We start from the raw sequence: 17,789 nt of genomic DNA on the forward strand, positions 1-17,789 counted from the left end.
CCTGTGTGACCCCATTGGGGTTTTCTTGGCAGAGGTACTGAAGCAGTTTACCATTCTTTCTCCAGCTCATTTTACAGAGGGGGAAACTGAGGAAAGCAGAGTTAAGGGACTTGTCCATAGCTAGTGTCTGAGGCCAAATTTGAACTCGGGTCTCCCTGACTCCAGGCCTCATGCTGCCCAAGCACAAACAATACCACTATACATTAGTAAATAACAATTCTATTTCAGGAAAAGATTTGACATTGGACAGGATCCTCAGTGTACAGATAAAGAAAATTCAACTAATACAGGCAAATATCCTGCAATGGGAAGGACTACAGTCCTCATCTCTAAGACCCCCTTACAAGTGGAGAGGACCTGAGTGGCCAAAGAGGCCAGCCCCCTCATCTTATCAGCAAAGAAACAGAGACTCAGAGGGACTAAAGTAACTTGGGGAGGGTCACACACCTTTGTAAATGTCAGGCAGAATTTGAACTCAGGTCTTCCTGATTCCAAGCCCAGGTATGGCAGCTGCTTCCTCCATATGCCAAAGTTGAATGAGAAGGTCAAATGCCTCTGTGATGTCTCTCCAAATTCTTCCTCGCCACATGGAAGTGATCTTTCTCAAATCTGACCTTTGTTTACCCTTCAAGTCCTTATAATCTTGTTTCATTTTAATTAAATATATGGAAAGCTAAGTCTATATCTATATATCTCTTTATATGTCTACATATGTGTATGGACATATATGTATGTCAGTATGTGTTTTACCTCCAGAGGGCACTCAAACCCAGGGAGGGACCAAGTCCTTATGCATATATTTCCTATCCACTTGATAAGGGAAGCTAGGTGGTAATGGACCTGGTGTCAGAAAGACTCCTCTTCCTGAGTTCAAATGTGGCCTCAGACACTTCCTAGCTGTGTGACCCTGGGCAAATCACTTCACCTTATCGGTCTCAGTTTCCTCATCTGTAAAATGAGCCAGAGAAAGAAATTGCAAACCACTCCAGTGTCTCTGCCAAGAAAACCCCCAATGGGGTCATGAAGAGTCAGACATGACTGAACCACAACTGAACAAAAATCTACTTGATAAAAATTTGGTGAGAGAATGAATTTTCATTCTAAAGACTGCAAGGAGAAAAAAACATCTAAAAGGTGATTCAGGCATGCTGGCAGAGACGTCTGCCCCCAAATCTCACTCTGCTTCGTGCCTACTTTTCCCTAGATTTTACCACACTGGGTGTAAGGTACTTAGAAGCTGCTAGAATAAGCATTCCATCCATACTATTATCCAGCTGTACATAAACCCCTAAATACATTTCTTTCAAAGGGATGAAAAGTGCAGTCTGGATGTACAGTAAATAACTCTGAGACGGTGAGTGTTTATTTGAGTCAGCTGGGTTGTCCTGGGCAAGATGCATCCGAGACTCAGCTGGAAGGGACATCAGAAGCCATCAGGCCTGTCCCCTTCATTTTACTGGGGTCCAGAGAGGTGAGGGGACTTGCTCCAGGCCACACACAGAACCAGGGGCAGAGATGAGAATGAAGACCCTCTGAGTCAGCCTTACTAAACACCTATTATGATTTAGGCACTGGGCTAACTCTAGGGGCCAGAGAGAGACCCTGCCCTCCAGGACCTCACGTTCTAATGGGGGTGACAGCCTGCAAACAGCTAGGAACAAACAAGATCTATACAGAGTTGGTCAGAAGACACCAGAACTCAGCATTTCATTTTTTGTTTTTAAACTTTTTTTCCCCAATGGTTAATCCAATATCTTCCAGCCTCCCAATTTCACCAACTCCTCAAGGAGACAGAACAGCCATTAAAGCAGAAGGCAGCTCAGATGCTGGAGGGGAGAAGAATCAAAGCTGGGATTAGGTAACTAGCCTTGGACTTCCCATGGGTCGGTTAGTTATTGGAATGAACTGAAGTGTAGATCAGCTTACAAAGTTCAATAATGGATTTTTATGAGCTTGCAGCCAGGGGACCTGGGTTCAAGTCCTGAATCAGATGGTCCCAGGCTGTGAGAATCCTGGACAATGCGCCACCCTCTCCGAATCTGTTTCCTCATCTGTGGAATGGGCTGGCACCACCTAACTAACCAGTCTGTGGAGCAGAAAGTACCAGCAAACTTTAAAGTGTGCTATCACTGGACACCATCATCACCATTGTCATTTTTATTATAACTCTCCATAGCCACAATTCCATCATCAGAGAATGTCAGATGCCATAAGGGACCTTTTCCCCTCTTTTCTCCACCATCTTTTTTCCCTCTGACCCAACAGATGGGGAAGGAAGGGCTGCTAACATTGCTCCCCTTGGGGCTATGCAGTCAACATTCCTACATCTTCTCTCTGGGGGTCAAACATAAGTTGATTGTCACACCTTAAAGGTAGGATGGGGGTTAGAAATAAGAAATCATAGCCATGGACTTGATCCTTCAAAGAGAAAGTATTATTATGCCCATTTTACAGATAAGTTGAGGAGCCTGAAGCTAAGATCAAGGAAAGGGCCTTGTTCCAGAATTCTAGGTCTTCTCAGAAGTGGAGATGAAGGTTTTGAAGTCTCAGAACTAGGGCTCCTGATTCCCCAGTCCCTTATTCCTTCCATGAGACCTTTTAAATAGTTCAGGATTATGCCCAAAACAAAGTCTGCGTGGGTGCCAAGCATTTGGATTTCTTGTGAACAGTTAGTGTTTTGCTACAATTTTGGTCTCACATTACTGGCCAAAAATATCCAAGTGCCCTTATCAACTGGCTAAATTCAGCTTGATACCACGGGGGGAAAACATAGGTCAACGACAATGGGCACATAAAAAAAAAGAAAGAAACAAGAAAATTAACTGAGAATTGTTAGGGCAGAGAGACTAGACTGGGAATCAGGAGACCCTAGTTCAGTCCCAAGCCTGCTACAGGAGAGCGCTGGGATCTTGGGCCAGTCCTGTCCCCAAGTCTGAGGGACTCAGTTTCCTCCTCTGTAAAATGAGAAGGCTGAGCCAGATGGTTGAACCCTCATGGGTCTTTTGGCATGGAATTCAGTGGGGGGAATGACACCTCCCTTTGCTTTGGGATGGGAAAGAGAGAGATGGCCAAAATGGAAGGTGGGAGTGGCTATTCTTTTTTTTTTAAAGTAATCGGGGTTAAGTAACTTGCTCAAGGTTACACAGCCAGTTATTTCTGGGTGTAGTGCTGAGTATCTGAGCCCAGATTTGATCCCCAGGTCATCCCGACACTGGAGCCGGTGCTCTTACTCGCTGAGCCACCTGGCCACCCCTAAGCAGTTGGGGTTAAGTAACTTGCTCAAGGTTACAAGGCCAGGTGTTTCTGGGTGGGTGCTAAGTGTCTGAGCCTGGGATTCAATCTCTAGGTCATCCCGACACTGGGGCTGGTGCTCTTACTCGCTGTGCTACCTGGCCACCCCAAGGGAGTGGTTATTCTTAAAACCACACAAGCCAGAGAAGGAAAGCAGTTTCAAGAGAGCAGGGAGGGGCTCCAAGTTCATCAAGGCCAGTGGTTCTCCACTTTTTGGTTCCTTTATTGGGGCATCTAGGTGGTACAGTGGCCACCCTGGAGGCAGGAAGACCTGAGTTCAAATCTAACCTCAACACTTACTAGGTATGTGACTCTGGGAAAGTCACTCAACCCCAATTGCCTCAAAAAAAATTATTGAGGATCCTCCCCCAAAGAGTTTTTGCTTACATGGATTATATCTATTGATATTCTCCATTATTAGAAATTAAAATGTTAGGGGTGGCCATGTAGCACAGAGAGTTAAGAGCACCGGCTCCAGTGTTGAGAAGACCTGGAGATCGAATCCCGGGCTCAGACACTTAGCACCCACCCAGAAACACCTGGCCATGTAACCTTGAGCAAGTTACTTAACCCCAATTGCTTAGGGGCGGCCAGGTGGCTCAGCGAGTAAGAGTACCGGCTCCAGTGTTGGGATGACCTGGATCAAATCCGGGCTCAGATACTCAGCACCACACCCAGAAATAACTGGCCGTGTAACCTTGAGCAAGTTACTTAACCCCAATTGCTAAAAAAAAAAAAAAAAGAAATTAAAATGTTAGTATTATTATGAAAGTAGTTTTGGCTTCTTGGACCCTCTGAAACTGTTTTGGGGACAAGGGTCTCTGGACCACACACTGAGAGACTCTGGGACCAACAAAGTTATGGCAATAATTCTCTCTCATTACAATAAATATCAGCTAGGTGGCTAATCAAAGGATGCAGGAAGTCAGGAGGACCTGAGTTCAAATCTGGCCTCAGATACGTACTAGCTGGGTGACCCTGGGCAAGTCACTTCACCCTGTTTGCCTCAGTTTCTTCATCTGTAAAATGAGCTGAAGAAGAAAATGACAAACCTCTCCAAGAAAACCCCCAATAAGGTCACGAAGAGTCAGTCACAACTGAGTCACAACACAAGGTTGTATCAAATAAGATAATATATGTGAATTACTTTACAAACTTTAAAGAGATATATTAATATATTATTATGACAACCTAATATACCTCCTGCAGCCTGAATAAGTAATTTTTTTTACAAATATATGTATTATTATTTTTCAAATATATGTATTTTTCAAATGTAAAATTTCAAAATATTTTCAAATGTATGTATTTTTCAAATGCTGTTGTGATGAATAAAATAACAATTCCTTCTAAAAGTTCACGATGCCTTTTTGCCCCCGATATTCTTTAGGAATGGTTACTAACAGTGTAACTGCTCTCACATGACAGTCTTCTCATCAGAACTCCCCAGAACCACTGACCTCATCCAAGCCCCTGGCTTTACAACTGAGGAAAGGAAGGCCCAACAGGAGGCAGGGTCACACAGCCCAAGGGCACACGGGGCTCAGGCCCAGGGCCTGGTCAAGCCGCCAGCTTCCCAGACAGTGTAAGCTCAGATCATGGTCTCACTCAGAATTCTCTTTGGGTGACTTGGCCAAAGAAAAAGGAGGAAGAATCTCATCAGGGAGATGATGGAAAGATGGCAGGCTGGGTTAAACAACCAGGCCGGTGTGGGGCCTCTCTTCTTTCTGGACTGGACGGTCAGTCAACAAGAGTGTAAGAAGGGCTATCTCTGGGTCAAGCACTGGGCCCTGAAGGCGAGTGCAGAGGACTCCCCTCATGCGGGAGGCGCCTCTAAGGACCCTAGCGGCCCCCTTAGCCTCCCAGGGGATACGTCCCCATAGTTTCCCTGATGAACTCAATCCACCAAACAAGGAGCTAAGAATTTAGAAGGGGAAAAAGCAACAAAGAAAGCCTGTGCTTGGCACTTCTCCCTTCCCCATTGATAAGGGTCCTCCCCTCCCTCCTCCAGCAGAGGACAGCTGTCCCTTAAAGGCACAGGGTCCAGCAGCTGGGGGCTGAATTCAGTTTGGGAGAGGACATTCAGGACACGAGGCCCAACTCTGCTTCTCCAGGAAGATTGCTAAGGCCCATGGCAAAGACTCGATGGCAGTTTAGCTGTAGGACTCTGAATAAGCACCTTTCCACTCTGGGCATGAGTTTATTCCTTTGGAAATGGACTGCACTTGTCTCCAACGGTCTCTGATTTTAAATCTCTAAGCAAGCCTAGAATCGTCTCTAGGCACAGGAAAGACAAAATGATTTCTCTCCACAGCAGATTCAGAAAAAAAGTAGGAATTTGGCAGATCTCAGCAAGTCCTCATCCACCCTTAGGAAAAAAAGAGGGTTGGGGGAGGCAACAGGATGGGGAGCTCTGCCATCACCTACCTGGGTGACCTTGACCAAGTCATTGGGCCTCAGTTATCTCCCCTGCAAAATGGGCATATTAATGCTTACTTGGCCAGTGCCATGTAAACATAATTTACCAATAGGATTATCTCAACTGCTCTGGCTGAACAGGAATAGCTCTGACTGTCAGGATCCCCGAGAGGGAAGGAGCTAAGAAACCTGGGCTGGAATGGAAGTGGGTCAGGATTGGAGAGACAAAGAGTGAGATCTGGAGTCCAGGGTTCTGGGTTTGAATCCTCCCCCCAAGGCCACTGAAATTTCTAGGAGATTGTACTTATCTCTTGGGGCCTCAGTTTTCTTACCTATAAATTGAAGTGGTGGAACTACATGATTTCTACGGGCCCTTGCAAACTCTAAGTCTATGATTCAACAATCCTTCCTCCATCCCAAGGCCTCTTATGGTTTCAAGAAATCCAAAGACTGTTAGATCTTATTCACCTGGGACAGCATTTAGTGCAACTCTCTTGTCCTAAAGAAAGACTGAGGCCCCAGGAGGCGGAAGTAGGGCCAACAGGTGGCAAGGCTGGGATCTGAACCCAGGCCTTCTGGCTTGAGCAATTCATGGAGTTAGCACAGGACAATGGAAAGCATGAGGAACCTCAAGCCCCAAGACCCGAGTTCAAATGCTGACTCTGTCCTCTCCTACCCTTTGGACCTTAGGCCTTATGCTCTTTCTCTGGAAAAGGAGGGAAATTAACTATAAGGCCTTTCCACCTGAAATCTTGGGCCCATGATGCCTTGGTTCCTTGAAAGTCAGACTCTATATTTGCCTGCCTAGAAGGGACCTCAGAGGCCAAGACTCTAATCCCTCACTTTACAGAGAAGGAAATGGTAACTAAGACAAGGTTTAAAGCCTCCCCCCAGTCACAGAGATAAGTGGATGGATTTGAATCCAGATCCAACCTCCCCCCCCAATCTAGCCTGCCCTCAGTCACAGAACTAAGTGGCTGGATTTGAACCCAGAACACTCCCACGCTAGCTGTTCCATGGCAGTCCGAGCCTGGCTCTCCTCACCCATCCACCAGCCTCTCTCCATAACCTTCACTGCTGGTGTAAACAGACTGACCTTCAGTCCGCAGTGCCAAGTCACCTCACCTTGAGCTGTTAGTAACTATGTGTGTGTTTGCTGGGGCAGGGCTGGCCACTGTCCAGAGCATTCTACAAGGAAGAGCCGAGCAGTCCGGCCAGGGCCAGTCCCCAGCCGGAGACCAGGGGTCAAGCAGGACAAGAGGCCGGAATGCAATGTTCTCCTTCTCTTCAAGATGGGCTCGGCATTGGCTGGCTTGGTTTGGTGTGATGGAGGCCACCGGCCACCTCGGCTTGGGTTCCTGCTCCAGGCACCAGTGGGGCGGGGAAGGGGCTCGTCCTGTCTGGGCCTCAGTTTCCACATCAATAAAATGGAAGTGCCAATACCTCCCAGGGTCGTGAGATAAGAAAATGCAGGTAGCTCACGTGACATTCACGTAAAACACTTTTACTGTCTACGAGTAATAGATAATAATGACAGCAAGCGTGTGTCTGGTGTTACCTGAGTGATCTCTTTTGATTCCTGACGCTGAGAGGCAGGTGCATTTATTATATCCATTTCACAGATGAGGAAACTGAGTTGGGCACAGGTGAAGTGACAGTAAGGGATTGGGGCAGGATTTGAACTCAGGTCTTACCAACTCCCAGTCCAAAGCACTAACTACAGGGGTACCTTGCTGCCTCACTATTTGCTTTAACCACAAGAGACCAAGCTGGCATCTCTTGATCTGTACAAAGTGAGAGGCAGCCCATCCCCAGCATGCTCCAGGGTCTGGAGATATCTGGATGCCACCCTTCTCTCCAGGGGTTCTTAGCCTACAGGCTGTGAATGCTGCCATTGGCAGAAGGGGTCCTAAGGTTCCACCGGAGTGCCAAAGGGATCCACACAAAGGTGGAGACCCCCCAATCTATGCTAATACCAAGATTAGTTTAAATCAGCTGCCTTCCTCCAATTACAGCTGGAGTTGGTAAGCTGAGACAACGGGGGTTCTGGGAGAGGTATTCCTGGGGCAAGGAAGACTCAAACAAGGGGTTTGAGAGCCGGGATTAGGACTGAGGGTAAAGGGGCACCAGGAGGGCCAAGAAGGGCACAGGGAAGAGAGGTGGGGGGACGTAAAATGAATCCAACAGCATTCCTCTTCTGCTGACCCTGACCTATAAACCTGGAGACTGTCACTGTATAGACACAAAATGTCAGGGCTAAAAGGGAAGCCAGCAGCCAGCAAGCTCAGCAGATTCCCAGGGAGGAGCCGAGATCACCAAGCAGTCAGGCTGCCTCCCCTCGGAGTCCTCCAACACGGGGAACTCACTCCCTTCTATGTCTTCTGTTTCTGAACAATTCTAATTTTTTTTTAAAGCAATCGGGGTTAAGTAACTTGATCAAGGTTACACGGCCAGTTGTTTCTGGGTGTGGTGCTGAGTATCTGAGCCCAGATTTGATCCAGGTCATCACGACACTGGAGCCGGTGCTCTTACTCGCTGAGCCACCTGGCTGCCCCTTTGAACAATTCTAATTTTAGATTTTTTTTATTGTTGAGGCAATTGTGGTTAAGTGACTTGCCCAGGGTCACACAGTTAGTAAGTGTCTAAGACCAGATCTGAACTCAGGTCCTCCCGACTCTAGGGCTGGTGTTCTATCCGGACAACTCTAATTATTAGAAAGTCTAAGAGAAAACTTTTCTCTCTGCAGCTTCCCCTCCATGTTCCTGGTTATGCCCTCTAGGACAAAACGATCAAAGCTAATGCTTCTTTCACATATTTCTCCCTGAGTCTTCTCATCTCCAGGTTCCCAGAGCCTTCGGGTGATGCTCCAGGACCTTCCACATCTTGGGCATCCTCCTCTAGGCACACATCATTCCCCAACACCCGTCCTAAACTGTGGCTCACCTCCCTAAGGAACCAAGACTTTAGAAGCCCTCTCCAAAATGGAGCCCATCAGTCATACAAACTGCACTCATTCAGGAAGCACTGGAATACCAGAGATCATTGGGCCAATACCCCTCATTTTACAGAGGTGGGAAATGAGGCTCAGAGATGGGAAAGGGCTTATAAGAGACAAAATCCTGGGGTCCCGAGTCCTGTCCATACACCTGGCTGCCATCTCTCTTTCAAGTGGAGTCCTAAACAATGCCAGCTCCATGGTTCACAATGAACCCAACCATCTGTCACTCCAAAACTGAGCCAGAAGAAGGAGCTGATGGCGTCCTTTTTTAATAAAGAAAGGACTGCCACCGTCCTTCTCGCTTCCTTGTCTATGGACCAGGCAGAGGAGTCCTTAGTTCTGCCCTCCTCCTGGGCAGAAAATAGACCCAGACCTCCCTTTCAAACAGGGACCCCCAGAGTAATCTGTGCCAACCCAAACGACTCCCATTGAGGCCCGGAGAAGAAGCCGGACCCTTGACTGGGCAACTCGGCCCTCACCCATCTCCCTGAGAGCGGGAGGAAAGAGAAGGGGCAACATGAAGGCTCCTCGGTTCAGCACCAAGCCCTGCCCAGTGGTTCTGCCCACTACAAAACTGAAATGTCCTCACTTCTATCAGCCGCATTCATTCAACTACTGCCCTGTGCTGTGCCTGGGCATGACCCTCATCTCCATAACTAGACTATGAGCTCCACATGGGGAGGAACTAAATCTTCTATTTCCTTTACGCCCCCCTCCCTGCCCCCCAAAGTTAACACGGTGCTATGGGTATACAGTAGGCACTCAATAATTGCTCATTCATTGACTGAGAAAGGGGAAGTCAACTAGATACTGTTCCCGTGAGACTGGCCTCAGCAAGCACATTCAAGAAAGGATATTTTACCTCATGGTGGGGACAGACATTTCGGACTCAGTCATGGACCGGACAGAGGCTGAGTCAAAGGATAAGGAGCCAAAACTTGACCGGCTGCTCTTGCGGGAAGAGGCTCTGAACAATCCATCAGGGGTTTCGTCATCGGAAGAGACGTCATCAAACGAGCCCAAGATGAAGTTGGTCATCAGCTTCTTCTTGATCTGGGCCTGCTTCTGGTCTTCCTTGGAAGCTCTGACTCGGTTTCCCTGAGGCCCCAAAGGCGAGGAGGGCGACTCTACATTCCCCGGCCCTTCTGGACCGTCGGCCTGAGGCTCGGCGCAGGCTGAGGCAGTGTCTAAGGGCAGAGGTTGGCATGGCTTCGTGTGCGGTGGCGGGCGAGATGCCAGTCGCTCGGGGCCTTCGAGGCATGTGTGAGTGTCTGGTTTCAGACTTGCTGGGGGTGACTGATTGTCTACATTTTGGTGGACTGGTTCCCCTTTGCTGACACAGGATGAAATAGGCGCCAGGTGCTGGGTTTGGGTTTCAGACTTACTCTTGGTCACAGACTTGGCATCCGCCATGATTCTCCAAGCTAACCATACAAAAATCAGGTACGAGAACAGCAGGACCAGCGGAACCATTCATGGAGTCTGTAAGGAACAGGAAAAGAATGATTTAGTACGGCTAGGAAGAAAAAGAAGATTTTTAGAAACTGAAAGGGAGCACAAAGTGGGTAGAGCCCCAGGCTCGAAAGACCAGGGTTCGAACCTTGGCTTGGCTTCCATCAGCTGTGTGGCCATGGGCAAACCATGCAGATTCCTGGAGCCTTGGTTTCTTCCTCTGTGAGTGAAAGATCACAGCTCACATTTCAGAGGGCTTTAAGGGCTACCCAAGGTGGTCACAGAGCTAGTAAATGTCAGGCAGGATCTGAACCCAGTTTCCCGAGTCAACTCCTACATAACATGCTCTTTGTAGAAAAATGAGCCGATAACAGTAACAACAGCCACCACCTGGCCACGTGAGAGCCGACTTCCAGGCAATGGGAATTCCAAGCTGAAAAGCAATAGAGATGAAGGAAAAGAAGACCCCCAGGGGGCCTGGGGCCTGCGTCCAGGGCCCACCTACACTGCCAGTTAGCCCTGTGACTTTAGGCAAGCTACATAACATTTTCACGATGATCGGGAGGAAGCTGTCGGTGGCACAATTAAAGGACATGCAGACAGGGAATGCTCCAGATGGCCACAAAGCGAGCGTCCAACAATACTCATTGGGGAGGAGGAAATGCCATGGGGGCCTAACCTTTGGGGCCAAAGGACAACTTTTTGGGGATGTGAAGATCATAGGCAGACAGAGCCAAGTCCTGAAGAGATCGTGTCTTCTGGACCTCATTTATAGATGAGGAAACGGGGCCCCAAACCATTAACTCATCTGCCCAAATCACATAAGAAGACACAGACCAAAAATTAAAAACCAAATTGCCTGATTTCAAATTCTGAGTTCTTTCTATCCCAATTCAGAGTCTGTTAATAAGTCTCTTTGTCTGTTGTGAGGGACTCTTCCTGACCCCATTTGGGGTCTTCCCGGCAAAGATAATGAAGGGGTTTGTCATTTCCTTTTCCAGCTCATTTTACAGTGAAGAGACTGAGGCAGATGGGGAGTAGTGACTTGTCCAGGGTTGGAACTCAGGTCCTCCTGACTCCAGGCACCAACTAGCTGCCCAACATAACTACATAAGCCACAGTATACATGTGGGGTCTAAGGCTATATTTTTTTAAACTTTGCATAGTATTTTCTCTCCCTGATGAGTGTTTCCTCCTGATAGCTAAAATCATTTCCATTCCAGCTCAAAAATTTTATTGCGTAGAATCACAAATTCAGAGATAAAAGGTCTAGTCCAAGCCCCTGATGTGAGAGATAAGGAAACTGAGATACGGAGACATGAAATGACCTTGTCAGGGACAAACGGTTACTGGAAGGTCAAAGGTGGCATTTGACTGTAGGTTCACTGATCTCAAGTCCAGCATTTGATCAGTCGACCATGCTGCCCCTATGCCAGTGTCTCATAAATTAAGCCAGGGGCACCTAGGTGGCACAGTTGAGTTAGGAGGACCTGAGTTCAAATTTGACCGAAGATGCTTACTATCTGTGTGACATTGGACAAGTCACTTAACCCCAATTGCCTAAAAAAAGAACAAAAAAGGTAATCCAGCACGAATGTTAACCACACATGCCTTAGTTTTATCACCTGGGAAACAGAGGGAGAGTAACACCATGAGATCATCGTGAAAAACAGCAAAAGTTTTAACACTGAGAATGTACATTTAAAGACAAAGCCTGGAAATTATTCTTTCCCAGAGTGAGAGTCACCTGCATTTCCATCCTTCTTCCTTAACCTACTTGGTAAAAAACCTAGAACTTAGAGGATCATAAAATTCACAGAATCTAGGTCCTCAAGTGTGGCTCTTTGTCTGAATCCACACTTCACAGAACAAATCCCCTTAATAAAAGGATTTATTCTGTGAAACTTGGACTCAGTCAAAAGGCCCAAAAGGCCACACCCGGGGACCTAGAAGACCACATCTGGCCGCAGTTTACCACCCCACCCCCCCCCCCCATCTGGTCAAACCCACAGCTGAAAGGAAAAAAAAAAACCCTACAACATCCTGAAAAGCTGGTCATCTTGTCTCCGATTAAATACCTCCAAGGATGGGCAACTCACTACTTACTGAGGCGTGCCACTCCAGTTTAACATAGTTTTAATTGGTAAGAAGTTCTTCCTTAGACTGAGCCAAAATTTGCCCCTTGGTAACTCCCTGTGTGTCCCCAAAATGATCCTAGATTTCTCCTCTGGGGAAGAACAAATCTAATCCCAACTCTGAGTTCATTGTATCACATCTGTCCTTCCCACACAGTATTACATGAAGTCAGATCATCAATGGCTCATGCCTTTGGGACAGAGTAAAGTCAGTCTACGTTAGTGCTTAGTGACAAGTGACGTAAAATCTATCTGCCCACCAACACTCCACCCGCCCCCAGAGGCTTCAGGGCCTTTCTGCCTGGGTCCTCTGGGGCTCAACAAAGACAGATGTCTGCCTGCTGCTGAGGAAGGCTGGGAAGATCCCGTGTTTGGCCTCAGCTCTGGAGGAACGAGGGACCTTTGAGGCCACCTAGTCCTGAGAAAGGATCCTGTATCAGCCCTGAGCTTTACAGATTCCACCCTCCCCCTCTGGTTCTGCCCTCTGGGGCCAGTAGCAAGTCTACACCTGCTCCCACGTACATGACCAACGGTCCAGTTCCTAAAGATTGCCACCAGGATCCCACTAAGTCTTTTCTTCTCCCAGTTAGACAAACCAGTTTCTTCCTATGATCCCTGTAGTGCTCATCAAACTCCTTGCTATCACTCGGTGCCCAGGACTGAGTCATCTGGTAGTCTCAGTCTGTTCTGACCAGGGCAGATGATGGAGGGACTCTTATCTCCTCACTAGGTAACCGAGTCAAAAGGCAACGAAGTTGGTCTGGCACAAGCTGTTCCTGAGGAAGCCAGGCTGGTTTCTTGTTATCATTGCTTTCTTTTGTGGGCATTCCATAACCACGCATGAGAAAAGTGAGATCACTGCCAGGGAGTGACAGGGGCCCTCGACCCTCAGCCCAGTTCTCAGGATCTGCTAAGTTGCCATTTTAGACACCTGAAATGGCCTCAAGAGCCTGAAGGGGAAGAGAGGGGAAAGGGAGACCAGGATCTAGAAGGCCTCGGGCATGCTGTGTGCCTGTTCCGGAGAGGGCAGGGAGTGGGAAGGCAAGCTGGGTCAGGGAGGCAGCGCCAAGTTGGGCACCCAGGGGCAAAGCATCCCGAGAGAGACTGTGGGAAGCAGGATGGCCAGGAAAGGGAGAGGGCCCTGACGCCAAGCTCAGCAGCTTTCGGGGGGAGATAGGAGAAGGGGGCAGGGACATTTATAAGGATGCTCAGTTATTTGGGGACAGACTTTCTTTCCTATATCATTAGGTTGTCCTGCAGCTACCATTAAATGTATATGAGTCCAAAAAGAAAATGGGAAGAAACCCATGAGAGGCTAAGAGAAATGAAAAGTAATAATAAAATAATCCTAAGGATTTCCACTTCTTTACAGATTAAAAGTCTGCAAAGCTCTCTCCTCACAACCACCCAGTGAGGCCAGAAGTACAATTATTATCATGCCCATTTCACAGACAAGATAATTGAGCCTCAGGGAAGTAAAGGGGGTTGTCATCCAGCTAGAGGGAGAACGGGTTCTGGGATATGAGCCTTTGGACTGGGAGGTCAGCGCCTTTTCCATTACACCCCCAGCCCAAGGAAAGGACCCATGAGATGGGTCCTAGTCTAGCCCTCTAATTTAGTTACAGAAACTGAGTCTCAGAATGCCCCCATAGAGGTCTTAATTACAAGCTAGGGGGTCAAGCTCCTGGCACTGTCCTTGCCCTTTTGATTTACAGAGTAGCAATGAACAGGGATGAAGGGCTGCCAAGTTAAGAGGTCAGAATGTATTGTATCCATAGCACTTAGTGCCTGGTATGCAGTAGGCACTTAATAAATACTGACTGACTCTTTAGGACTATAAGCTTCACAATACACACACATCAGGGGTGGCTAGGTGGCAAAGTGAATAAAGCACCGGCCCTGGAGTCAGGAGGACCTAAGTTCAAATCCGGCCTCAGATACTTAACACTCACTAGCAGTGTGACCTTGGGTAAGTCACTTAACCCCAACTGTCCTGCCTTCTCCCCCTCAAAAAAGCAAAATAAAATAAAATATTAAGAAAAAACCACACATCCCTCTCTGCAACCACAGAGGGAATTCTCTGAGTCAATCAAAGCATGGGTCTGCATGATGGGATGCAGGATGGAAACCCTATTCATGCCTGAGTCAACAGCTTTTATATACCTGATATCTTATAAGTCATAAGAATGAACACACAAAGAACGACAATTCTGTCACAAAAAGTCTTACAAGGAGAATGCAGGGTCAAAACTAGTTCTACATTGGCCTCGTTGGAAGAATCTGGTCTTTGGGCTGGAGATGCCAAACAGATCTGACTCCAAAGGAAAGAACAGGGGTGGGGAATCTGTCCTTAGGTCCATAAATCCTTAAGTGCTGCCCTTTGACTGAATCCAAATTTTACCACATATGGCCTTCTAGGGCCACAGGTTCCCTACCCCAAGAAAGGACAATGCCTTCCTTGAGATCTCCAGAGCGTTCATCTGGCCAGCCCTCTTCTCAGCATCCCCCCCTCTCTGCCCTGATTATTCCTGGCTCTCTCCCCTCTCCCTGCCCATTCCCATGGAGACTGTTTCTCTCCATCTCTGAAATCTCAGGGCAGAGAATGGCATCTTACTCCAACGAAGCATTTTATAAACAGCAGACCCATAAGAAGCATGGTCCTGGTCCTTCTGCCTCAAGAAACTCCTGACACATTTGTCCCATCCTGTCTCCTTTCTCCAAACGTACTCACCCAATCAAAATGGCTTGGCAGGAAAGGAGCCCCAGTGTCCTCCTAACACCACAGGATCAGAAAGAGACCTTTTATTAGGTCAGGGAGCCAGGAGGACAGCTCAAAGAGAAGCAGCAGCCTCTCCCCCAGTTCTGTCCAGAGGTCAAACACTGGATTATGTAGCAGGAAGAACAGGGAAACCCCAAGAGGGGGAAACCTGGGTTCTCATACCTGGTTCTTCACTAATTCTGGGGGACTATGACCAAGTCACCTGACTTCCCTGTCCCTGTACAAGAGGCTTGGTGACTGTGTAAGACCCCACCACCAAGCCTATGTAATTCTGCGAGAGTCTCTGCTTTAACAGGGACAGACTGAGAGACGGACCAAATCCCAAAGTCAGTGACTTCCTCTACCTTACTCTAGAGGCCCGAGAAGTTGCAGCATCTTGAACCAACAGTCCAGGTAATCCAATGGCATCAGAATGAAAGGCAAACAGTCCTCTTAAGAAAACCTCTTTTCAGCCCATACTTTTGTCCTTCACTGACCCAAAAACATTGGACCAGGGGGAACTATTTTTATTTACTGCAAAATGAACCTTGGCAACAGCTGCCAGGTACGAGGGCCATGATTTCTCATAAATGTGGGGAGTACAAGCCAATACAACATTCAGAGAAAGGAGATGGGGAGGGAGAGTGATTTGAGGTTAAATTTCTACTGTTACTAGACAGATACTTCCAAAGACTTAAGGGGTGGATATTGGGAATCCATGTTAACTTATCACCATCAATCTTACTATTGTCAATAATAATTCTAATTTCAGCATTTTTCCCATTTTAGAGATGGGAAGTAAAGGCACCGGCCCAAGATCATGCAGATAAAGAATGATGAATCCGGGGTCTTCTGAATGCTAGCCCAATTCTGCACTAGTCATCAACAAATTGCCTCCTCCTCTCCCTGTATGATAATAGTCACCTAGAGGTCATTTTAAGGCTCACAAAGTACAAGAAGCAAAAGAACAGAGCGTACAAGTGTCTCGTCCCAGGTCACAGACATTGACCTTGCATTTGGAACCGGGGGCTCCTGGTCTGGGACCAGCCACCCTTCTATGCCTCTGGCTCGTCTCTCCCCACACAAACACTTACCAACTCAGGCACCTCTTACACCACTCACACCATCCTGGGACTGGCATTCCTAGGCTCTAGGCAGCTGGTCCACAATTGCCACCTTTCTACAGGGAGCCTTGCCTGTGCATCAGGCCATGTGGGAGGGATCTGGGTTACAGCATGCTCGGTAAGGGATTGTGAAATACAGCCAGCTTCCATTGAGTAGAGTTGTCTTTGAGAAAGTCCTTCCTCCAGGCCTGGCCTCCCCCAAGGCCAGAGGTCCCAGCTAGATGGCTTGCAGGCCCAAGGTGGGAACACCTGCTTTCCTACCTAAGGCTTGCCACATCCTCATACCTTAGGCCTACTTAATTCACACGTGCCCATCACCCCCTTGTCTAAGGCTTCTTATCTTTCATGTCTTAAACTTTCCCAGATAAGAAAGACAGGTCACTGATGGGCAGGGCAACCCCCAGTCCAAAATGGGCCGAATAAACGGGGCCAGGGGAAGCAGAGCCCTGCTCCACGCCCCACTGGCCAGCAGATAGAGTTGGCAAATTCAGAGGCACACAGAGTTCTGACCCCATCATCTGGGCTCCTTTACCCAGAGAGGCAAAGCACTCAAGACAGCTCAGAAAAAACATCTGTGGGCCCCGGGCTTGGTTGGCACCAATTTAGATACCCAGAAGGGACCGATAGAGGGACCCCTGGGGGAGATAAGGGACATCAGAGTCATTCAGCTCAACCCCTTCCTTTCTCCCAGATGAGCAAACTGACCCAAAGAGACAATGCTTTACCCAGAGTCACAAAACTATCAAGTAACAGGGCTGGGATTCACACCCAAACCCAGGGCTCCTTCCATCACACAAATGCCTATTTTTTTTTTATTAAGAGGGGCAAAGAAAAGGGAATATGAATTTATAAAACGGATACCATGCTAAGCACTTTTTACAAATATAATCTCACCTGGTCCTCACAACAACCCTAGAGATAAGTGCTATTATTATCTCCATTTGACATCTGAAGGAACTGAGGTAGACAGAGGGTAAGTGACTCAGCCAGGGTCATGCTGCTAATGTCCAAAGTCTAATTTGAACTCAGTTCTTCCTCATTCCAGGCTCAGTGCTCTGCCCAAATAGCAATAATAATCATTTTCTCCAGGGATTCTTAAACCTCTTCTTGCATACTGGACCCTTCTGGCATTATGATGAAGCCAACCTGTGTCAGAGTAATGTCCAATGCATTCATTTTAAAGACAAGGAGACTGCGACCTGTAATGGGGCAGGGACTTGAACAAGGTCACACAGAGCCAGGACAGGAGCCCATCACTTTATTTCAGAACCTCTGGACTTTCTAGGCTGAGAATATTTGTCAATCATCCCTGCCTTTGGGGCATTCATCATCTGTGTCCTCCCCCCCCAAGGAAAACCCCAAATGGGGTCACGGAGAGTCGGACGTGACTGAAATGACCCAATGACAACAACAGTTTGGATGTGGTCAGGTCACTCTTTGGCCCCAAACTTTTCGGAACCTCTTCTATCAGGTTCAGATTCTGCCTGCTATTTCAGGCTGCCCGCAATCTGGCACCACTCTAGCTTGACAAATTGGCCTCTTTTCTTATTAGATTATGAGATCTAATGCTCTTCACCACCAGGGCTTTGCCAACGATGCGAATAAAAATATCT

The 17,789-nt window shown here is 47.7% G+C and overlaps 2 protein-coding genes across 2 annotated transcripts in view; one reads left to right on the forward strand and one right to left on the reverse strand.

The window, feature by feature from the left end:
* Positions 1–17,789, forward strand: part of CORO1C (coronin 1C) — a 544,511-nt gene that overhangs the window by 104,146 nt on the left and 422,576 nt on the right. The gene's annotated exons all lie outside the window — the stretch shown is intronic.
* ACACB (acetyl-CoA carboxylase beta) overlaps positions 1–17,789 on the reverse strand; it is a 120,869-nt gene that overhangs the window by 94,105 nt on the left and 8,975 nt on the right. The window contains exon 2 of the mRNA XM_069081877.1: positions 9,570–10,189. Within this exon, the coding sequence (XP_068937978.1) occupies positions 9,570–10,180 (611 nt within the window). The 5' untranslated portion in view covers positions 10,181–10,189. The remainder of the gene's footprint in view (positions 1–9,569; positions 10,190–17,789) is intronic.

The sequence above is a fragment of the Petaurus breviceps genome, unplaced genomic scaffold (assembly GCF_028583685.1).
Source record: "Petaurus breviceps papuanus isolate PSGF00001 unplaced genomic scaffold, PetGlider_PUasm1.0 99, whole genome shotgun sequence".
Taxonomy (NCBI): Eukaryota; Metazoa; Chordata; class Mammalia; order Diprotodontia; family Petauridae; genus Petaurus; species Petaurus breviceps.